At 42.1% G+C, this 24,241-nt stretch overlaps 1 protein-coding gene across 8 annotated transcripts in view; it reads left to right on the top strand.

Annotated features, from left to right (window-relative positions):
* The window catches only part of UBAP2 (ubiquitin associated protein 2), a 124,677-nt gene that overhangs the window by 19,311 nt on the left and 81,125 nt on the right, over window positions 1–24,241 (top strand). For all 8 annotated transcript variants that reach the window (XM_087885468.1, XM_087885467.1, XM_087885466.1 and 5 more), the window contains exons 2-4: window positions 13,008–13,147; window positions 17,022–17,099; window positions 20,718–20,828. In XM_087885468.1, the coding sequence (XP_087741594.1) occupies window positions 13,049–13,147; window positions 17,022–17,099; window positions 20,718–20,828 (288 nt within the window). In that variant the 5' untranslated portion in view covers window positions 13,008–13,048. The remainder of the gene's footprint in view (window positions 1–13,007; window positions 13,148–17,021; window positions 17,100–20,717; window positions 20,829–24,241) is intronic.

Genomic DNA, 24,241 nt, shown 5'->3' with positions numbered 1-24,241 from the left:
ACCAAGGCTCTTTATTAATTAATTATTAAAATTGTAATCCAGGTCCGGGATATTTCGGATTGTTCTCTTTAAGTTTCAGCTCTGTTGCAGGTGGGTTTTAAAGAGTAACAACTAAGTTGTGTTGAGGAATTCTTGAAGCTGGTTAGGTTTGGATTTTCCCCGTCTATGGTATGAACAGTGACTGCTGTTCACACGATAACCTGAAACTAACCAACTAGATTTTTTAAAATTTCAACTGTATCCTGCTTTCTTCTACCGCTACAACTTATGGAGTTAGGGTTATTGATTGATGGCTGATAGGAACCCCTGCAAATTTGGGTACCGCATACCATACTCATAAAGGTATTACACCAATTAATTATAATCTCTGGTGGGCAAAAGTTTCTCAGACAAGACATTTTAACACTAGTGGCAGTTTGAAAAGGAATAACAGATTATTTGTGCAATCACGGACAATAGTTCCGATGTGAGAGAATAAATACTGTATTACCCAGCCCAGATCATAGTGTAGCTTCTCTTTCAGTGGCTTAAAAGGTAATTGTCTATCCTTTTTTGACAGTAAATTGTGCATTTTAGGAAAAACGTTTCTGAAATAGTATTCTCATTGTTCCTGTCGCCCATCTCCTCCCACTTGTGACTGCATGACTGTAACTTTGTTGGTTATATCCTTGCAATTTATATTGATATTGTTTCCTAGTATGATTTGATTGCTTATTGTACCGTCTGACATTCACTGGGTGTTGTGCCTTGTGATTCTTGACGAGTGTATTTTGTCTTTTTATGTACACCGAGAGCGTATGCACCAAAGACAAATTCCTTGTGTGTCCAATCACACTTGGCCAATAAAGAATTCTATTCTATTCTATTCTATTCTATTCTATTCTATTCTATTCTATTCTATTCTATTCTATTCTATTCTATTCGACAGTGTTGAGATACAAGTGGGTGGGCTGCTGGGGGTTCGCAGGGGTTCGGGAGAACCTTTAGCTAAGATTCTGTGCAGTTCGGAGAACCCCCAAATCCCACGCTTGGCTGGCCCCGCCTGCCCCTCCTCTCCCAGGAGTCCCCACGGGGTCTGTTTTGGATGCAGGTAAGTGCAGGGCACGTGTGGAGGCTCGGGGAGGGCGAAAAATGGACCTACTGGACGTTCGGCCTCCGGAGCCTGGGGAGGCCATTTTCACCCTTTCAGAGGCTCAAGGAAAGCCTCCGGAGCCCGGGGAGGGCAAAAATGCCCCCCCCACCATGATGAAGGAGGCCGACTAGGCCACGCCCACCATGGCCACGCCCACCCAGCAGAAAACCCCTTGCTAAAATTTTTGAAGCCCTTCTCTGGATACAAGATCAAATGTAGTGAGAAAACTCATTTTACAATGGGGTCTCTACAAAAGGAAAAATCCTTTTTCCTTGAATTATAATTAACCATTGTTGTAAGTGTACAGATGATTACATGCTTCCAATTCTGCTTAATGATGAATGAGGCAATGTGTGTTTAAAACTTAATATTAACTTTATTTTATTAGTTGGTTTACAAGAATACCTTGATTTAGAGCAAGGATTGTAAATTAAAGCTGTTGCCATTGTGCCAGGAAACTGCCCGAGGCTGCTAATAATCAATGCCAGGAATTTCTCAGCTGCTGCAAATGAAAATTTATCGTGTTAAATTTGGAAAAACGTCAAGAACTTTTCTGTTTTCTGCTTAGCAGATTCTGGTAATATAGGTAGTCCTCCACTTATGACCATCATTGAGCCCCAAATTTCTGTGGCTAAACGAGACATACGTTAAGTGAGTTTTGCCTCATTTTATGACTTTTCTTGCCACCGTTAAGTGAATCTGGCTTTCCCGTGGACTTCGCTTAGCGGAAGTCACAAAAGGGGATCACATGACCCCAGGATGCCACAAGTGTCATAAATATGAATCCGTTGCCAAGCGTCTGAAGTTTGATCACATGACCTTGGGAAGGCTGCAACAGTCGTAAGCATGAAAAATGGTCTTAAGTCACTTTTTTCAGTGCCTTTGGTAACTTCGAATGGTCCCTAAATGAGCTGTTGTAATTCGAGGACTACCTATAATAGTTCAGGACTTCATTTGGTGCACGATACTTGAAGGCATAACCTTCCCATTATAGAGCTTCCAGAAAGGTGAGGGGCACCTTATTTGAACAGGGCCTTCTTGGTTCTGGCACCCAGGCTTTGGAAGGCTGTTGCTTTGGAGGCCAAACTGATCTCCGGAACCGCGGCGAGCTATTGACTGAAGCCGTGGGCAGAGGCCCAAGCCGCCTCGGAAGCTGGCGGCTTTGACAGTCACACTGAGCTCGTCTGCGCAATCAGTAGCAATAATTAAGGAAAATAAAACAAAGGAAACCTGATCCGATGACCAGTTGGAAGGTCCAGAAGTGAAATAACAGGAGCAACTGCGAATGGGTGTCTCTGTCAGAAGACTGAGTCGAGAACTGAGCCCAATGGACACAAGAGGGGCGTGGCCTGAAAAGTTACAACTCAGTCTCTGGGCCGATTGCACTGTATCAAACTGGGTCCTCAATTTACCTACCTTTGAAAGGATGGAAGGCTGAGTCAACCTTGAGCCTGGTGAGATTCGAACTTACAGTAATTGCAGACAGCTGGTGTTAATCACAGTGCTATCAGTCTGCTGAGCCACCAGGCCCTTCCGTTCAATACCAGGAAAAGGTTGGCTCGAGCCACCAGTATCAACCATTCGTATCACATCCCGCTCCGACGTTCTTTTTTTGTTCTTTTTTTGTTACCTATTCCATGCAAATTAAGTGTAACTTGTTTATAATGGTGTGTTTCTAAGGTCTGTGCTTTTAACTAATTCACTGTTTATGTTATGGGCTTTCCCTGTTTTATCCCGTAAATGCGAGACTCTGAATAATGTGTGGTCAAAAAAATATTTACATAGATAGAAATAAACCCATGGTTTAAGTAAACACATGGTTTAAGTAAAGGCCTTGTGAGCGCTTACCTTTCTCTTTCACAGTTTATTCGCCTGAAGGATGTTTTTCAAAGGTTGCAATATTAGAGGGAGGGACTAGTGCTTAACAGATGAATTTATTTAAGTGATCGCTTCTTAGTTGAATAATATTTATTGATCTCTGGTAAATCTTAAATTAGAATTGCAGAAAAAACAATTGTTACCAACCTGCCTTCCATTGAAGACCCGTATACAGAACGAGCCAGAAAGAGGGCTGTGTAAATATCTACAGACCCTTTGCATCCTGGACATAAACTGTTTCAACTTCTACCCTCAAAACGACACTATAGGGCACTGCATATCAGAACAACTAGACCCAAGGACAGTTTTTTCCCCATGCCATCACTCTGCTAAGCAACTAATTCCCACAACACTGTCAAAACTATCTAGAAAGGCAGTATTTTACCATCATTATTCTCATCTTTCCTGTTACCTATCACCTTATCTTCTTACGACTATAACTTTGTTGCTTGTATCTTACGATTTAAATTGCTTAATTAGCATCTTGGTATGATTTATGTTGATTGCTTATTAGTATCCAGGACTATCACTTAAGTGTTGTATCTAATGTTTTATGATGAATGTATTTTTTGCAATGACTATGATAATGATCTATCTCTATTGTTGTATGTGTCAGGTTTCGGTGTCGTCTCAAATAAATTGCATTTCCAACCAAATAATCTTTGATGAAATCTTTCATTTATTAAGCACGACAATCTGTCCCCGATTATGTCGTAGCCAACACTGACTTCCTGACCCCAAACTAAATGAACTGTTGTAAGTCGAGGACTACCTGCATTGCGTGAACTCAGCAATTGGGTTCTACTAATTCAAGTTTAGGGTTCAGTGCTCTTTGTCTTGCCCGTTGAAATTCAACTGATTAAAGCATCAGCAATTATTTCAGGATAATCTCCTATGTCAGATGGATGAGCCAGGATGAAAACTTCAAGCGCTACAGGTAGCCCTCGACTTACAACAGCACAACTCGTTTAGTGACTGTTCAAAGTTACAACAGCACTGAAAAAAGTGACTTATGACCATTTTTCACAGTTATGACCTTTGCAGCATCCCCATGGTCAGGTGATCAAAATTCAGATGCTTGGCAGCTGACACATATTTACGACGGTTGCTGTGTTCCGAGGTCATGTGATCCCCTTTTGTGACCTTCTGACAGTCAAAGTCAATGGGGAAGCCAGATTCACTTAACAACCGTGTTATTAACTTAACAACTGCAGCGATCCACTTAACAACTGTGACAAGAAAGGTTGTTAGATTAAGATAAAATGTGGAAGGTCAATTAAGTTAAAGGGTTTCACTGTAAGAATTGAATAAGATGAAGTACATTGTGTATAGCCAAAAAGGGTGATGTGGATTTTGAGAAACATACTTTATAAATGGAGACATAAGAAAATTAATTGAAGTAATGCTAAGAAATGAGGATTTGAAGGGCAGATGGTGATATTGTTTATATATTATGTATTAAGAAGAGATTAAGATAAAATATAGTAGGGAAAAGGAATAATATGGCAGAAATTAAAATATGTAAATTGTATTTGGGAAAAAAAAAAGGAAGATTGTAAAAATCAATATATAACTATGTTATAAATTGTATAGGATCTGACCCGGTCAATACTCTGTTCATAAAATATGTATGTGAAAGAAAAATTTAAAATTTGATAAAACTTGTTTTAAAAAAAAGATAGTAAAACAGGACAAAACTCCCTTAAAGTGTCTCACTTAACCACAGAAATTTTGGACCCAATTGTGGTCATAAGTCGAGGACTACCTGTATATGTAAACTTTTCACCTCTTGAGAAATGATCTCTCGGGTTTATTTGGCTTTATTTTGATGGCGAATAGCTCATCTTTCTTAACTGAAATATCATTTGGTGCTTGGAAATCACAAGGGTTGTATAATAGGCTTCATTTGATCTGCGGGGATTGCTGTGTGATATTTCTTTCCTTTCCTGAACTCAGATGTTTGACTTGGTTGTTTTCCAGTGTCTCTGAACCTAGATCAGTGATGGCGAACCTTTTTGGCACTGTGTGCTGAAAAGGGCGTGTGCTGCGTCTGGGCTGCAATCCGGAAGAGGAGCTGTCCAGGCAGGGCGCATGCACGCACCCAAAAATGAACTTCTGGTTTCAGCCAGCTACTCTTCCAGGTTTCTCGCGGTCATGCACAGGCGACGATCAGCTGGCCGGTGCGCATTCTCACACAGGAAAACAGAAGACCAGCTCTTCTAGTTTCCGCTACTGCCGCATGCAAAAAGGACAGCTGATCATAGCATGTGCATGCGCTCCAGAAACCCAGAAGAGGAACAGGCGACGCCGCACGTGCCAGGCAACATGGCTCCATGTGCCACTTTGGGCACGCGTGCCATAGGTTCGCCATCATCAGGTTAAGCAATAGCCTTCATACTTTTGTATATTTTATACAAAGTCAGCTTATTGCCCCCACAAACCGGGTCCTCATTTTACCCACCTTAGAAAGGATGGAAGGCTGAGTCGACCTTGAGCCTGGTGAGAGTTGAACTTGCAGTAATTGCAGGCAGCTGGATGTTAAATGCTGCCTTAGTAGGAGGCATTAGCCTCCTACGCCACTCAGGCTCCTTTAGAGCAGGGCTGTCCAACTTTGGCAACGTTGAGACTTCTGGACTTCCAACTTTGAGAGCAAAAAGAATGCCTGATGGAGGGATGTCTCACTCAATAACCACTTAGCTGAATGACTGAAGATTTTAGTTGTAAGTTCGGAACTACCAGTATTTGCGAACAATTAACCAGTTCCGATTAGAATTAAAAAAAAAAAATCCAATTGACATGAGACATTTGGATATCAATGAAACAATTTCCTTGAAAACCAATTTCACAATGCTGTGCTTTCTCTCTCCCCCCCCCCAATGCTTAATTGCTAGCTTGCCTGTTAGCTTTAAAAGCTCATTAGACAGATATCTGTGTGGAGTACGGACAGCTGTTCAAATGATTCCCATGACCATTTTTAATGGGTGACACTTATAGGGCAGCAAACAAAGTACTCCTTTGATAGTCCTTGAGAATTTATTTGTCATATTCATGTGGTGTATAGATTTTTCTGCGGTTAAGTGAGACATTGTTACGTGAGTTTTGCCCCATTTTACAACCTTTCTTGCCTCGGTTGTTAAGTGAATCATTGAAGTTGTTGGGTTGTTCAGTGAATCTGGCTTCCCCATTGACTTTGGTGGTCAGAAGGTAGCAAAAAAAAAATGATCCCAGGGACACAACAACGGTCATAAAATCAACCAATTGCCAAGCATCTGAATTTTGATCACGTGATCATGGGGATGCTGCAAAGGTCGTAACTGTGAAAAATGGTCATAAGTCACTTTTTGGACGATCACTAAATTGTTGTAAGTCGAGGACTACCTGTATGATGTATATAACATTAGACCAGGTTCAGATTATGGGGTGCAAAAGTGCCACACCTGGAATTCTTGTTAAGCGTTATTTGCTTTCTGGGGCCAAATAAAAACTTGGTTTGGATTTTTTTTTCATACTGACAGAGACAGGATATTCTAGAAAAGGTACAGTGCTTCAACTTATGACCACAATGGACCCCAACGTTTCTGTGGCTGAGCGAGACAGCCTGTTAAGGGAATTTTGTCCCATTTTAAGATCTGTCTTGTTGCCTCAGTTGTTAAGAGAATCGTTGCAGTTCTTAAGTTAGTCACACGGTTAAATGAATCTGGCTTCCCCATTGACTTCGCTTGTGAGAAGGTCACAAAGGGGGATCATGTGACCCCAGGATCCTGCAACCGTCATAAATACGAGTCAGTTGTCGAGCGTCCGAATTTTGATCACATGGCTGTGGAGAGGCTTCAACTATTGTAAGTGTCAAAACCTGTCATAAGCCACCTTTTAATGCTGTTACAACTTTGAGCAGTCATTAAATGAACTGTTGTAAGTCAAGGACTACCTGTACTTCCTACAACCAAACTCAGAGAGCACCAAGGACCCCTCAGAAAAAATGCTCTGCTTTGTTGTACATAAAACGAATGGGATACTCGCTTAACATGTCAGAGCCTTTCTGTTCAACCTGTTGTTAGCTTCCAGAGTTGATGGAAATGGTGCTGTTGGCTGATCCTAGAGAATACAATATACAGGTCAATCAGAATAGAGCTGGAAGGGACCTTGGAGGTCTTCTAATCCAGCCCCCTGCTCAAGCAGGAGACCCTATATAATTTCAGACAGGTGGCTGTCCAGTCACTTCTTAAAACCTTCCAATAATGGGGCACCCAGAACTTCTAGTGGCAAGCTGTTCCATTAGTTAATTGTTCTCACTGTCAGGAAGTTTTTCTTTAATTCCAGGTTGCTTCTCTCCTTGATGAGTTTCCATCCATTGCTGCTTCTCCTGCCTTCTGGTGTTTTGGAAAATAACTTGACCCCCTCCTCTTTACACCCATTCATTTAATGACCACTCAAAGTTACCACGGCACTGAAAAAAGTGACTTATGATCGTTTTCACACTTACGACCATTGCACATCCCCTTGGTGAATAAAACACCCTCCTTTCATTCCAGATATTTGCCCAAATATTTGAAACATGTATTTCCTTTTGGGTGTAGAGCACCCCAAACCATCCCTTCTATATGCAGAATAGAATAGAAAGGAAGGGAAGGGAAGGGAAGGGAAGAGAAAATAGAATAACTGTATTGTCACTTTGAATGTACACTAATTGGCATACATTAAAATGAAATTTCATTGCATACAGCTCTCAAAGCATCACCACCTCCAATATACATTACATAAACATGACAAAGATAGATAGATAGATAGATAGATAGATAGATAGATAGATAGATAGAAAGATAGATGATAGAAAGAAAGAAAGAAAGAAAGAAAGAAAGAAAGAAAGAAAGAAAGAAAGAGAAAATTATGCATAGACCCACATATATTCTATGATACAGAAAAACAACACACTCTAGTTCAGATGTATACATGTTTATGGCAAGAAAAACCAATCTTGCGAGTTTACCGGATGGATGGCATAGGAAACAAAGCCATTACAGAATCTGGTAGTCCTGCTAGAAATACTTTGAAACCTCCTCCCAGAGGGGAGCAACAGAAACAGACCACGGAGTGGGTGTGTGTGAGTCTCTAACAATGCTTTGAGCTCTATGCACATAGCACTAATAAGTGGTATCCTTAATAACAGGAAGCGAGCTTCCTACAATCTTCTCTGCTGTTCTTACCACTCTCTGTAGGGACTTTCCATCTGAGGTACTGCTGCCTCCAAACCAAATAGGGAAGCAGTTTGTTTGTAAGAACATCCTTACTTCAGTGCAGTATGTCCAAAGGAGGTTTTGTATCTAATTTGTTCCGAAAATCAATGACCTAGCTCTATGTCTTTTCCATTCCTGGTAAATTGGAGATGCTGAGAAGCTAAAAACAAATGACTCAGAAAGATGACTGGCTTTTTTTTTTTTTTTTTGAGGGGGGTTGTGTTGGCATGCCTGGTTGGTGAAATTTGCTTTTATCCTATAAAAAAACCCCCAAATTTTACAAATGTCTAAGAATCTCCACCAGTTAAGCAATTCAGGGCTCTTATATTGTTTATGAAAAACAATGGTTTTGTTTTCAAAAAACATTCAGTGGAAAAAAAAACATTCTGTCTTGTGTATTCCTCTGAATATTCTTTTAAGACACACACAATTAGCTAGTCTGCCATCAAATTCCCATCACTGCTGTGGATAAAAACCTGTCAAGAATTGTTCTTTCATGCCACCCCAACTCAGCTTTCTAAAGTTTTGAGCACAAACAGAACTTTGCCTTTTTTCAGGGGGAAAAAAAACTGAATTTATGCTGGTCTCTGTCTTCAAAGGAGTCGCCTTATTGTGATACTGGAGAACATTTCTATTCTTGTCAGACTTCAAAAACCAAGAAAGACATATTTTGATCGTTCCAAGCACATTTCTTCATTATTCCTCCCTATCGACAGAATCTTGCCAGACTAAAGCATGCTAACACCCCCAGAAGGCATAGACAACCGTTTGTTGTAACCGACTTACAGGAAGTTTATTTAGTTGTAGCATCCCCGTGGTCAAGTGATTCCCTTTTGTGACCTCCTGACAAGCCAAGTCAACAGGGAAGCCAGATTCACTTAACAACCATCTTAATATCTTAACAACTGCAATGATTCACTTAACAAATGTGGCAAGGAGAGTCGTAAAATGAGACAAAACTCATTGCACTGATTCTTCCTTCTCTGGAATGTGTCTCCTGCCTCCTGGCCAGATTCCATCACAATCCTCCGTGCACCTAAAACAAGCTTATATATTGCCTCAATTACTCTATAAATTTCCGGTTACTTGCAGAAAACTAAAAAAAAAAATCATTTCTTTCAGGCTTATAACAGTAATTGACTAAGAATTGCAGATGGAATTTCTGGAAAGATGGCTTACTCATTGCCATCAAGCGCCTCCTATAATGTTCAGCAGGAAAATGTTTGATGTGTCCCCGACAGCACATTTCTTTTTTCTGAATGATAATACGGATAGAATGAGCCCAAAAATTGTGGTTAGTCCAGGAGGAATTGACTGAGCCCATTTACTAAATCCCTGATAATGAATTTTACAGATGCATCCAGTTTTTCCCTGAACAGGTAGTCCTCAATGTACAACAGTTCATTTAGTGACAATTCAAAGTTACAACGGCTCTGAAAAAAAGTAACAACCGTTTTTCACACTAACAACCATTGCAGTGTCCCCATGCTCACGTGATCAAAATTCAGATCTTTGACCCATATTTATGACAGTTTCAGTGTCCCGGGGTCCCGTGATCCCTTTTTGCGACCTTCTGACAAGCAAAGTCCATGCGGAAGCTGGATTCACTTAACAACTGTGTGTGACTAACTTACCAACATGATTCGCTTAACAGCAGTGGCAGGGAAGGTGGTAAAATAGGGCAAAACTCACTTAAATGTTTCACTTCACGACATAAATTTTGGGCACAATTGGGGTCGTAAGTTGAGGACTACCTGTACTATCTTTGAGCCATATATTGAAGAGTGATTTGTGTGCTGGTTTGCTAATGCCATGCGTCTCTTGATGTGTCTGCTGTTAAACACATTTGCAAAAGGTTTTGGGGACACTTAAGGTCTTTTGATCACATATCTAAGTAATGTCCCCCCCAAATAAATTACTAGTTCTGCTTATACTCTTCTAATCCGAATTAAATTGAAAAAAAGTGTTTCTGGTGAAACAAATGTGACCAAATACAGAGGTAGTCCTTGACTTACAACTGCAAGCGGGCCCAACATTTATGTTGCTAAGTGACACATTTGTTAGGGGAATTGTGCTCCATTTTATGACCTTTCTTGCCCCAGTTGTTAAGTGAATAACATGTTTGTTAAGCGAATTTGGCTCCCCCATTAACTTTGCTTGTCAGAAGGTTACAAAATGGTATCAAATGACCCTGGGACACTGCAACCGTCATAAATACGAAGCAGTTGCCAAGCGTCTGAATTTTGATCCCCTGACCGTGGGGACCGTTGCAACTAGAATTGGGTATGTCTAGTTTAATGAAAAGAAGGACCAGGGATGACATGGTAGCAGTCTTCCAATATTTGAGGGGTTGCCTCAGAGAAGATGGGGTTAAGCCATTCTCCAAAGCCCCTGAAGGGAAGAGAAGAAGCAATGGATGGAAACTAACCAAGGAGAGAAGCAACCTGGAACTAAGGAGAAATTTCCTAACATTGAAAACAATTAACCAGTGGAACAGCTTGCCACCAGAAGCAGTAGGTACTCCATCAGTGGAGGCTTTTAAGAAAATATTGGACAACCATTTGTCTGAGATGGTGTAGGGTGTCTCCTGCTTGAGCAGGGGGTTGGTCTAGGTGACCTCCAGGGTCCCTTCCAACTCTGTTATTCTGTTCGTGAGAAAAATGGTCATAATTTAGTTTTGTCAGTGCTGTCACTAAACGAACTGATCTAAGTCTAGGACTGCCTGTAATTAGAGGAAGAAAGTAGATCCCTAACACAGAAAGCATGAGAATATTTTCTTATAAATGCTTAGGGCATTAACACTTCTATTTACTATGGAATCAGATATCGTGGTAATGATAGCTAAAGAGGCTCTTTTAAGAATGACCTAGTAGCAGTGAATTTATAGAATTTAAGGATGCTCAATCACAACTGCTTACATGTATAATAAAAACTATTCCTGGTTTGAAACTGGCTCTTCTTATGGGCTCTCTTGTTACTTTAATGCTAATTTAATACTAATAGTTTGGATAATTCTGGCAAATTAGAGAATCTGGTTTGTTTCTTATTGCGATAGATAGAAGGTCTGATGTCTCCTTCCAAAGTGTAAGTTAATTGTGTAAGTTAAGGAGCCTTGGTAGTACAGTGGTTTAAAGCACCCTGTTATTAACACAGCTGCCTGCAATTAATGCAGGTTCGAATCTTACCAGGCTCAAGGTTGACTCAGCCTTCCATCCTTTCTAAGGTAGGTTAAATGAGGATCCGGTTTGTTGGGGCAATAAGCTGACTTTGTATAAATATACAAAAGGATGAAGGCTATTGCTTAACGCATTGTAAGCTGCCCTGAGTCTCCGGAGAAGGGCGGCATATAAATCAAATAAAAAAAAAAAAATGACGAAGCATTTACAGTATTAATAAAATTATTCCGTTTAGCAGGACCAGAGTAGATAGCATTGCTTATCAATTTGATCAATAGGCTCAAATAGGATGATTCTTGTTCCAGTGTGACTTGGATAACCAACAGAGTTTTGAATTTACAAATAGCCTTTGATTTACAAACAGAACTGGGCCCAAAATTCCCATTGCTAAGCGAGACCGTTGTTAAGTGAGTTTTGCCCCATTTTACGAGCTTTCTTGCCACCGTGGTTAAGTAAACCACATCAGTCATTAAATGAATCTACCTTCCCTATTGTCTTTGCTTGTCCTATATTCAGACATAGGACATATCATCTCTTAAGTTGTCATTGAATGGACAGCCGTTAAGTGAGGAGTATCTATACTTCACACGGGGGGGGGCATTTCTTGATTTTGGATGGGATGAGCTTGGGAAGGCAGTCTCTGACATGTGCTGCACTGTGTAGGAGTATGTGTGTATGATGTACATAGGTTTATAGGTGATAGCACTTTCATATTTCATATTTAGCAATATTCAGAAACGACAGATCTGCCACCTCTTTCCTGTCTGCTGTGTAAGCAGTAAGTGGATTCTTTTTGACAGCTTTTCCCCCCGTTAAGGTGTAAATTAAGCGCACACAGGTGACGGTTAAAAAAAAAATCCAGCCGTCTAAAGAATTCGCCGCTTGGTATCTTTTTATGCAGTTATTTTCATTGTCATTTGATCTTTTATGTTATTATTTTAATTGTGCATGAAGACAAACATTACTTGTGGAGAACTTGGTGGCTTCTCAATACCAGCCTTCCCTGCTCCTTAGGAAGCCACATCCTGTACAAAATTCTCCCGCCCACATTCCACACTCTCCAGATAGTTATTTAGTTAGTTACTTTAGAAGTCATTTTAATCATCCAAGCTCCTCTCTCTCTCCCTCCTGTCTCTTTCCTCCCTCTTCCTTCCCCTCCTTCCTTCCCTCCCTCCCTCCCTTCCTGTCTCTTTCCTCCCTCCTCCTGTCTCTTCCCCTTCCTTCCTTCCTTCCTTCCTTCCTTCCTTCCTTCCTTCCTTCCTTCCTTCCTTCCTTCCTTCCTTCGTCTTTCCTTCCTCTTTCTTCCTCCCCTCCTCCTCCCTATTCCTCCCCCCCTCGGTCCCTCCCTCCCTTCGTGGGAGTGGGACTGCGAACACCCACAGCGCTCGCACGTGGGATTGCGAGTCCCTGCAATGCTTGCGCAAGTGGGCCTGTGTGCGCGCACTCACACGGCCGGTTGCAAATAGGCCACTGTCCGGTAGTGGCCCACAGCCCACGGCTTACGGCTTGTGGACCCCTGTCCTAGGCTATCATCTGCATTTTGGTCTTGAATGTCCTGCCTCAGTGTCTGTTTCTTTCTCATTTCAGATTTTCTATTTTGTACATACATTGTTTTGTATATACTGTATATGATGACTTCGGTGGGCAGTGAACGCACTCGGGGCACTCGAGAAAAAACACAGATTCCAGCCACGCAGCCGACACAACCACAGAAACCAGTAGTCCAGGTACGAATTCGGCAGGTTTGACTCCATGTCCTCAACCTATCCACGTTAGTAGCCAAGCAAGAAGAATGTCATCCTTGTGAAGTGTCTAATTACATTTGCCAGGAGGTATTCTGTAGATTTGAGGTGTGGGTCCCCCAAAATCAGCACCAAAGTTTGAAGAACTATTTCTAGCTGAAAAACCCTCTTCTTCTATTTTTATTTTATTTATTTTTTTATTGAAAAGTTTTTTAAAAATTTACAGACATTTCCCCTCCCCCCCTCCCCTTCCAACCCTCCCCTTCCCCTCCCCCCCCACTTCCTAGAACAAAATACAGGGTATAACATTTGACAATCATAAGCTAACATAAGCTAACTATCTATAGCCTCCTATCCCCCTCTTGAACTTTTAACTCCCCTTTTACTAAACTAAATTTAAGTACTTTATAAAATCTTTTTGATCATTCATAAGCTATTTGAAATTTTTTAGTCCGATATTTGCCTTGAATATAATCAATCCATCTTCTCCATTCTAACATATATTTCTCATTTGAATGGTCCTTTAGATATGCTGAAATTTTCACCATTTCTGCTAAATTTACTACTTTCAATGTCCATTCTTGAATAGTAGGTAAATCTTCCTTCTTTCCAGTACTGCGCCACCAAGAGTCTTGCTGCAATTATTAGGTTCAGAATCAAATTAGTCTCTATAGCCGTACAATCTGTAATTATACCTAACAAAAACAACTGTGGAGTAAACTTTATCCTTTTTTAAAAAATATTTTGAATAATCCACCTCTTCTTCTATTTTTAGTGCGCCTATACAGACAGTCCTCGAGTTACAGCAGTTCATTTAGCGACCAAAGTCACAACAGCATCGGAAAAAATGACTTCTGACCATGTTGTCACACTTATGACCACTGCAGAATCCCCATGGTCACATGATCAAAATTCAGGCTCTTTGCAACTGACTCATTTTTATGACGGTTGCAACGTCCCGGGGTCATGTGATCCCCATTTGCTTGCCCTTCAGACAAGCAAGGTCAATGGGGAAGCCGGATTCACTTAACAGCCATTTTACTAATGGTTACTAATTATAGTAACCATTACTAATTATAGTAACTATTACTAATACTAATTATAGTAAGTCACTTAACCAATGCGGTCAGAAAGGTGCTAAAATGGGGCAAAACTCACCTAGGTCTCTCTGAGCAACAGAAATGTTTGACTCTGTTGTGGTCATAAGTCGAGGACTACCTGTACTCTCTCAACTAGTGGCAGTGAGGAAAAGCTATAATGAAACCTCAGGGAAACCATCCTCCTGTCCATCCTCCTGCTATTTTAATTTTTTCTGGCGACTGGACGACCCTAAGAGCTGCTTAGCACAGCAAAAACGCTCCAATTAGAGCGGTAACCGAAACCCCTCGTCAGATGTCGCCGATGGCTTGTCCTTCTTCAAATTACAAGCTTAAAAATGGCTGCTTGTTGTTTTTTTTTTTTTTTCCCCTTAATGCTTCTTCAGTTTATGCTTCCCACCCCCCCCCCACCCCCGGATTTTTGGGCTAATCAAAAAAAAAAATAACAAGCCGGGACAAAGAAAATTCAGTTTTGTTCATTGTCATTATGTTTGCAAGCCTCTCTCCCGTGCCAGAGAGTTCTCAGATATTATCCCCAAGTGGCATAACGTGTCGTCTCGCTGAGATTTCCTTTCGCTCAATTTCATAAATTAGAGCTGGTGGCATTCAAATGAAAAAAAAAAAAATGCAAATATATTTAACGGTGTGTTTTAACTTTGGCCAGAGACTGTATGTGTGGAGTCTTAAGGGATGCCAGGTGTTTCCTGGTTTAATCAAACTAGTTTACATCCAGCTAGATCAGTGTTTCTCAACCTTGGTAGCTTGAAGATGGGTGGACTTCAACTCCCAGAATCCCCCAGCCAGCGCTGCTGGCTGGGGGATTCTGGGAGTTGAAGTCCATCCATCTTCAAGCTACCAAGGTTGAGAAACACTGAACTAGATAGAGTTCAGGCCATCGTTTTGAGTACATTTGCAGTTCTGTTTAGATGGTAAATGCAAATCACCACCTGTGGTTCGCATTAGAATAGCTCCATTGGGACGTATAGCCAGTTGGAAAGTCCCATCTATTTATTAAATTCACGTGCCGCCAAACTCCCCTAGAGGCGACTAGAAGCAGCGTACAAGCAACCATAGGTAGCCCTTGACTTATAACTATTTATTGAGTGACCATTTGAAGTTACAATGGCACTGAAAAAACAGACTTATGACTGTTTTTCACACATTGCAACGTCCCCATGGTCACATGATCAAAATCTAGTTGCTTGGCAACTGGCATGTATTTATGGCATGTCCCGGGGGGGTCATGTGATCCCCTTTTGCAACCTTCTGACAAGCAAATTTCATTTTTAATGTGTGCCAGTGTGCTCGCAGTAAAAAAAAAAAAAAAAAAAAAAAAGACAATAAAAGTTATCAAAAGTCAAGGGGAAGCCACATTCACTTAACAACCATGTTCCTAACTTAACAGCTGCCTTGATTCACTTAACAGCTGTGGCAAGAGAGGTCGTAAAATGGAGCAAAGCTCACTTGACAACCGACTTGCTTAGCGACAGAAATTCTAGGCTGGGTTGTGGTCTTAAGTCGAGGACTACTCGTAAAAAATGAGATAAAAATATTAAAAGTGGTAAATATCAGCATGTATTTATTTGCCAGGAGATAAATTTAAGAGCGATGAAGATGAAGAACCTATTTTTTTTCTATACCTCCCCCAAAAGCAATAATTTGCAGCCGCCCACCATTATTTATTTTCTAAATAATGCTCATAGGCCCCAGAAACAGCTGGATAATAGTCCTGAAGGCTGGTTTGTTTCACAGAATATCAGCTTCCCATTCTTTTTATGATGATTTAAATATTGTATTTTTAAACAGTTGGACTATGAAGCCTGAAAGCCAACGGAGGAAGTTATCTAAGGGTCAGCTGTGCTAATCCGAGGTTCTACACCTCCAATAACTTATTATTTTGCTTTCCAACGTAATTATAATTGGCTCTGCTTAAAGGAGGGAAGATTTAGTGTTAAGCCCTGGCCGGGTCACTGTTATTGTTCAGCCAAGTGTTATTCAACGAACCATCCTTAATGTGATGTGCTTAAAGCCATTATAAGGATTTACAGATTTAGGTCCCTACCCTCTTATAAACACAAAAGCTCTTAAGGCCTTTTAACTATGCTTTGGAGTGCTGATTACAGCTCCTAATCTCCTCGAAATATACTTCATTTGATAAAATATTATCAGCCCATTTTTCTGTGCTGCATGTTAAATCATGTATATCTTAAGAAATGTTTTCTGTTGGACTGTTGTTAGGAGTCATTTATTTTTTAAACACTCACTTATAATCTGGAATGGGGTTGCTGGACAGGGAAAAAGAACCACAGAAAATATCTGATTTCCCTTCCCCCTCTCTGAATTAAAAATAGAAGAGTAAATTGCAGGAAAGTAAGTAGTGGGGGAAGTACAGACAGTCCTTGACTTAAAACAGTTGATATAGTGACCAAAGTTATAAGGGCACTGAAAAAAGTGACATGAACATTTTTCACACTTATGACCATTGCAACATCCCCGTGGTCACGTGATTAAAATTCAGATGCTTGGCAACTGATTCATATTTATGACGGTTGCAGTGTCATAAATATGTCATGTGATCCCCTTTTGTGACCTGACAAGCAAAGCGGTAAAGTAAGTCAAAACTCACTGAACAAGCTTCTTACATAGCAACATAAATTTTGGGCTCAATTACGGTCATCAGCCGAGGACTACCTGTACAGGACACTTGATTTTCAATGCGAATTTGTCTCTTATATTTCATGGACGTTTTTGTGTTTTTTCAGGCCACAGCAGAGCAAATCCGCCTGGCCCAGATGATATACGATAAGAACGATGCAGACTTTGAAGATAAAGTGAAACAAGTAAGTATCCATCCCAGCTTTGCTTTGGGGAGGGGGAGAGGGGATTGCCTTTGCATGTAGTTGAGTGGATTCCAGTCCTGTACAGGCAGTCCTCGATTTACAACAGTTCATTTAGAGACCACAGTTACAACAGCATTCTTTCTTTCTTTCTTTCTTTCTTTCTTTCTTTCTTTCTTTCTTTCTTTCTTTCTTTCTTTCTTTCTTTCTTTCTTTCTTTCGTTATTTATTTATTTATTTATTTATTTATTTATTTATTTAATTAATTAATTAATTAATTAATTAATTAATTTGTATACCGCCCTTCTCCCAGAAGGGATTCAGGGCGGTGAACAGCCAAAATTAAAAAAACATACAATACAAAAGTTAAGATAATTAAAAAGAATTAAATCATTGGCTTCCCAATTTAAAACCCCCAAGTCTATAAAATTTACTGAGTAATGACCATTTTACACACGTACGACCGCTACAGCATCCCAATGGTCACACGATCAAAATTCAGTCTCTTGGCAATTGTTTCCTATTTATGACGGTTGCAGTGTTCCGGGGTCACGTGATCCCTTTTTGCGACGTTCGGACAAAGAAAGCATTCTGACCCAGCTCCCCAAACACGACAGACCCTTTGATGTGAACTCAAAAGCTTCCTTTATTAGGAGCGCCGGCAGCCCTGGCAAAAAGTTTCTCTCTCACCACAGGCTAACAAGTCCGTCTAGCAATAGTTGTCTGCCACATCTATTCATCTCCGCCCCCTGCCTTTTATCCCCAGAGCTAGGGAGGGGCTTCACTAGCAGCAGTGTCTCTTCCGTCCAAAGGACCGGCCCATAGATTTCCACTGCTCTCCTCTCCTCTCTGCCTTCTGCGCATCCGCACATCAGGCTCTGGACCCAGCTGCTCCTCCTCTTCCTCCTCAGCCACCTCTAAACCTGGGGGCTATTGACTCCTCACCTGAGGGCTGACGGACAGCCCAGGCTCCTCCTCTGTCTCTCTCTCTCTCTCTCTGCCAGCTCCATTCCCTCTTCCCCCTCGGAGCTCTCAGGTTGCCCTGATGCTGACCCTGACTCCCACGCCTCCTCCTCCTCCTCCTCCTGATTCAGCCGCTGGAGGAGCCAGCAGCCGACAGGCCACAACAGAAAGTCAGTGGGAAAGCCAGATTCATTTAACAATGAATGAACAATGGCAAGAATGGAAACAATGGCAAGAAAGGTCATAAAGCGGGGCAAAATTCACTTAACGAACATCTCGCTTAGCAACAGAACCGTTGGGCTGAATTGTTGTCATACGCGGAGGACTTGCTTGTCTATTCTAAAGCCTTATCCAAATCCTCTTGCTTCCCGAAATTGAACTTCTTCTGCCTTCTGATATGTTGCTGTGAATATTGGCACCAGCAGTCCCTGACTTCCAGCCGTTCATTTAGTGGCAATTTGAGGACCCCACAGTGCTGAAAAAAGTTGCAGCATTGCCGCAGGATCAAAACTTCAGGTACTCAACAGCTGGCATGTATTTACAACGGTTGCAGCCTCTGGAGTTGTGTGATGGCCATTTGCAATCTTCCCAGCTAGTTTCCAACAGGCAGAGTCAATGGAGGAAAAGTAGATTTGCTTAATGACCTTATGATTCACTTAACAACCGCAGTGATTCCTCTGTGGCCAGAATGGTCATAAAATTTGGTGCGTCTCACTTAACAGCTGCCCTGCTTTAGCAAACAGAAATTCTAATCCTAATTGTGGTCATAAGCCAAGGACTACTTGTATCTTTTCAAGAGAAAAAATCGGGTTGGATATGTGGAAAAGCCAGAACAAGATACAGGGAGTCCTCGGCTTATGACCAGAATGAAGCCCAACGTTTCCATGGCTGAGCAAGATGGTTATTAAGTGAGTTTTGCCCCATTTTACGATCTTTCTTGCCCCAGTTGTTAAGTGGATCACTGCAATTGTTAAATTAGTAACCCGGTTGTTAAGTGAATCTGGCTTCTCCATTGAGATTGCATGTCAGAAGGTCGCAAAAGGGGATCACATGACCCAGGGACGCTGCGACTGTCATAAATACGAGCCAGCTGCCAAGCGTCTACAACAGCTGTAAGTTTGAAAAATGGTTACTTTTTTCAGTGCCATTATAACTTTGGATGGTCTCCAAACGAATGGTTGTAAGTTGAGGACTACCCGCATTAAGTGATGAATCCTTTTAGAATTATGTTGGGATCTTTTTTCGCCCTGGCTTTGACTCCCAGGGAGCCATAGGCTTCTTTCGACCTGCCCAGATGTTTTTATCCCTTTTCCCCACTTCCCCACCGGTGCAAGCATGAAAATGCATGGAGCTCCTGTCTGCACTCTGTATATAGATCCCTTCCCTGGAGCAAGCAGAGAAGCTGAAACATGGCTTGATAGGGACTGTTTACGTGTGGGGAGAGGAATGGAATGAGGAAACTGAATCAATTGGGTCCCCAGATAAACAACATTTATGTAGTTTGGGGTTAAACTGTGGGATCCTTGATGCTCTCTCAGCTTGGCTCTTTTCTTGTAGATGTTTTATGACCAAACTAAGTAAGATCATGATGATATTACCTACTTTGATAATGAAACATCTGCAAGAAAACCATGAATCTCAGAGAGTGCCAAGGACTCTACAGTCGTCGTCCTCCTCCTTCTCCTCCTCCTCCTTCTCCTCCCCGCAACCCTACTCCCATCTAGCACTGATGATGTTACCTAGTTTGGTAATGAAACATCTGCAATAAAACTACCAATCTTACAGAGTACTAAGGACCCCACAGTCTCCCTCCCCACATCCTCCTCCTCTTCCTCCTTGCAAACCCCACTCCCAGGAAGCACTGATGATGTTACCTAGTTTGGTAATGAAATGCCTGTAAAAAAACACAAGTGCAGAGAGCACCAAGAACCCCATGTTCTAAGTTCAGCCAATGTTTTTGGCTATATATTTCTTGAAGTAATTAAAGCATATTTGGGGGCTAGATTATTCTCCCACATTCTTGGATTGAGATAGATGGAGTCCCTTGGATGTGTTCATTATTTATTTTATTTTTTTGCTTTAATTTATATGCCGCCCTTCTCCGGAGACTCAGGGCGGCTTACAATGCGTTAAGCAATAGCCTTCATACTTTTGTATATTTATACAAAGTCAGCTTATTGCCCCCACAAACTGGGTCCTCAATTTACCCACCTTAAAAAGGATGGAAGGCTGAGTCAACCTTGAGCCTGGTGAGATTCGAACTTGCAGTAATTGCAAGCAGCAGATGTTAATAACAGTACTTTAGTCCACTGTACTACAGGCTCTTTTGTTTTCTATCCCAGATTGTATCAAGATCTCATCTTGGTTTTTATTTGCATTTTTTAAAGCATTATTTGGAGACTGCAAGTTATCACACAAAGTCCAAATTAAATTAAATTCATAAATTCTAAAGTTAATAGCAGTGATTCTGAGCTAATCTATAACTTGCCGTAGACTGTAACCAATCTGAGCAGCTGTAATTTTATATTAATTAGACTCCCACATAGACACATTCACTGCCATGTTTCTGTTTCTTGTGTAAAGTTGCCTTGGTTATTCCGAGCTGCTTTTTAATATGTGTTTGTATGTGGGTTTTTATTTATATATATATTTTTTTAGCTGATGGAAGTGACAGGGAAGAATCAGGATGACTGCATCGTAGCTCTGCACGATTGTAATGGTGATGTGAACAGAGCAATCAACCTCTTGCTGGAAGGAAGCTCAGATACAGTAAGTGCTCAATTTAGGGTCTTTTAGAGTTCTTTAAAAAGTTGCCTTTCTAGAAGTTTACTTGTGAGGAAGACTTCCTGCTTTTAGTGAGAAATGTGAAGGCTAAAAAATGTTAACCCTTTTAGGACAAATCTTGCAGAGCTCAGAAATGTTGAATAAACAGCTTCCAATATTTAATATTTTCCCATCACTATTCTGCAAATATTAAGATTAAATGTGTTCTCCTGGTCAGGATCCTGTGGGCTTTTTAAGCTTTTGCTTGTTCTCCAAGAAAGCAGAATTTTAAAACCTCAGGGTGAACCATGCAGGAAACTGAAACACCCAACTCCATATTGACTTTCTCATCTTTCTGGGTTCTGAAATTTCAGCAAGTATTATTCAAGCATACCTGACCCACATTAGGGACAAGGAGCATGCTTTAAAAAAAAAAAAAAAAGATATTTTTACGTTACTTAATTATCTGCTCACTGCCTTCCAATTTATCCCTTTCTTTCCTCCTAAATAACTGTGCCATCCATGTAACCTTATGTTTATGGTCTAGTGTGCATGAAATAAGCCAGGGCCGTTTTCTTTTTCATTAAGATAATGAAAAATGAAATCCTTGCTCTTTTGTGAAGTTAGGAACACTCTCCTTAATGTTCAGTTTGCCTTCTTGCTTAAGGCAACCAAGACAACATTGGCAACGGGATAACAGATTTTCCCCCTTGTTTGTTGGTTGGTTTGTTTTGAAAATTTCTATGGCTGCCCAACTCACGTACGATAACTCTAGGTTGCCTATAGAAATAGAACCCCAAATAGAAACACCCCCCAATAAATTCCCACCTCTTTGGTGACTACAATCAAACATACCACTTGATGGGCTCCATGTCACGCTGGCTTCCCCAGACTTACTGGCAAAACCATGTTTTGAGGGTCCCAAAGATGCTTTTTTCAAGAGGCAGCTGGACTTTTTTCTTTGAAGACGTTTCGCTTCTCATCCAAGAAGCTTCTTCAGCTCTGACTGGATGGTGGGGAAGGCAAGGATTTATATTCCTTGCAGACAGCTGGTCATTTGCAATTTTTTAGAGGGTCTTTGAAGCACTTGGAGGTTTATCTGTGTCCTCAGGATCACCTGAGTGGTGCAAATGGTTCCTGCTCCACCAGGAAGCGCGGGAGGACCCCTTGGAGGGAAGAGCCGAGGACTTTGTTCAGTATCTGTATGACAAAATCACTCAGATTCGGGAAGGTCTGGACTCTGACTGGGTAGATCCAGCGAGAGTGACGGAGGCAGGTCTTGAGACTGTTATCTGGGATGAGTTTGATCCTGTGACCCCAGATGACGTGGACAGGATTCTGGGTAGATTGAACGCGACCACATGTTTGTTGGACCTGTGTCCCTCCTGGTTAGTGCTGGCTTCCCGGGAGGTGACGCGAGGCTGGCTCCAGGGGATTATAAATGCTTCATTGGGTGAGGGTGTCTTCCCCGCCGCCCTTAAGGAGGCGGTGGTGAGGCCCCTCCTCAAGAAGCCTTCCCTGGACCCGGCAATATTGGCTAATTATCATCCAGTCTCCAACCTTTGTTTTGTGGCGAAGGTTGTTGAGAGTGTGGTTGCGGGACAGCTTCCCCAGTACCTGGATGAATCGTCGTATCTGGATCCGTTCCAGTCGGGTTTCAGGCCTGGATACAGCACGGAAACGGCATTGGTCGCGTTGGTTGATGATCTCTGGAGGGCTCGGGACAGGGGCTGCTCCTCTGTCCTGGTCCTGTTAGATCTCTCAGCGGCTTTTGATACCATCGACCATGGTATCATGCTGCACCGGTTGGAAGAGTTGGGGGTGGGAGGCACCGTATTAAGATGGTTCTCCTCCTTTCTCTCCGACCGGTCGCAGTCTGTGTTGACAGGGGGGCAGAGGTCGACCCCGAGGCCCCTCATATGTGGGGTGCCGCAGGGATCGATCCTCTCGCCCCTTTTGTTCAACATTTATGTAAAGCCGCTGGGCGAGATCATCCGTGGTTTTGGGGTGAAGTACCATCAGTACGCGGATGACACCCAGCTGTACATCTCCACCCCGGACCACCCCAACGATGCCCTTGAAGTGATGTCCCAGTGCCTGGAGGCCGTACGGATCTGGATGGGGAGGAACAGGCTCAGGCTCAACCCATCCAAGACCGAGTGGCTGTGGTTTCCGACGTCCCGATATAGTCAGCTAATGCCATCGCTGACTATTGGGGGCGAATCATTGGCCCCCACGGATAGGGCTCGCAACTTGGGTGTCCTCCTGGATTCACGGCTGTCGTTAGAAGAGCATGTGACGGCCGTGTCCGGGAGGATTTTTCATCAGGTTCGCCTGATCCGCCAGTTGCGTCCCTATCTAGATCGGGACTCCCTACACACAGTCACTCATGCCCTCGTTACTTCTCGTCTGGATTACTGCAACGCTCTCTACATGGGGCTCCCCTTGAGGTGCACTCGGAGGCTCCAACTGGCGCAGAGTGCGGCCGCGCGGGTGGTGATGGGAGCGACATGGAGTTCCCATGTGACACCTCTCCTGCGCGAGCTGCACTGGCTCCCGGTGGTCTTCCGAGTGCGCTTCAAGGTTCTGGTTATCACCTTCAAAGCGCTCCATGGCTTAGGACCTGGTTATTTACGGGACCGCCTACTACCATCAATAGCCTCCCACCGGCCAGTACGCTCCCATAGAGAGGGGCTCCTCCGGGTGCCGTCGGCCAAACAATGTCAACTGCCGGCCCCCAGGGGGAGAGCCTTCTCTGTGGGGGCACCTACGATTTGGAACGAGCTCCCCCCGGAGATACGTAGGATCCCGGATCTGCGCACCTTCCGCCGCGCGCTTAAGACTTTTCTATTTTATCAAGCTGGCCTGGCCTAAATCTTCCCCCTTTTTAAATGTGGAAATTTTAAATTTTTAAATTTTAAATCCGTCTTTTTATAGGGGTATGGGTAAGGCATTTTAAATTGGGGAGCCATTTTAGATTTAATTCTGTTTTAAACGTATTTTAATTGTTTATATTGTATGTTTTTAACTTTGGCTGTTCACCGCCCCGAGTCCTTCGGGAGAGGGGGCGGTATAAAAATCTAATAAATAAATAAATAAATAAATAAATAAATAAATAAATAAATAAATAAATAAATAAATAAATAAATAACAAGGAAATGATAGTCTTTCAAATGGCAGGGCGGGAGTCACCACGGAGAAGTCCACCAGATGGACTTCGTTAGGAGAGGAGACCCATCGCATTCCCTGCCTCCCCACTTTGGTGGGTCAGATAGATAATGACTTTTATTTCCTCTTGAACCCTGATAGGAACCTCCTAAACTAGAATCTTCTCCAGGAATGCGAAAGGCAACGGTTCCACCTCCTGATTGTCCCAACCTTACATCTATCCTGTCTGGAGGCTGGAATTTACACCTCCA

The sequence above is a fragment of the Pantherophis guttatus genome, chromosome 2 (genome assembly GCF_059756535.1).
Source record: "Pantherophis guttatus breed Tessera chromosome 2, ASM5975653v1, whole genome shotgun sequence".
NCBI classification, from domain to species: Eukaryota; Metazoa; Chordata; class Lepidosauria; order Squamata; family Colubridae; genus Pantherophis; species Pantherophis guttatus.
The sequence above is the reverse complement of the archived record's forward strand: the minus strand, read 5'-3'. Positions and strand labels throughout refer to the sequence as shown.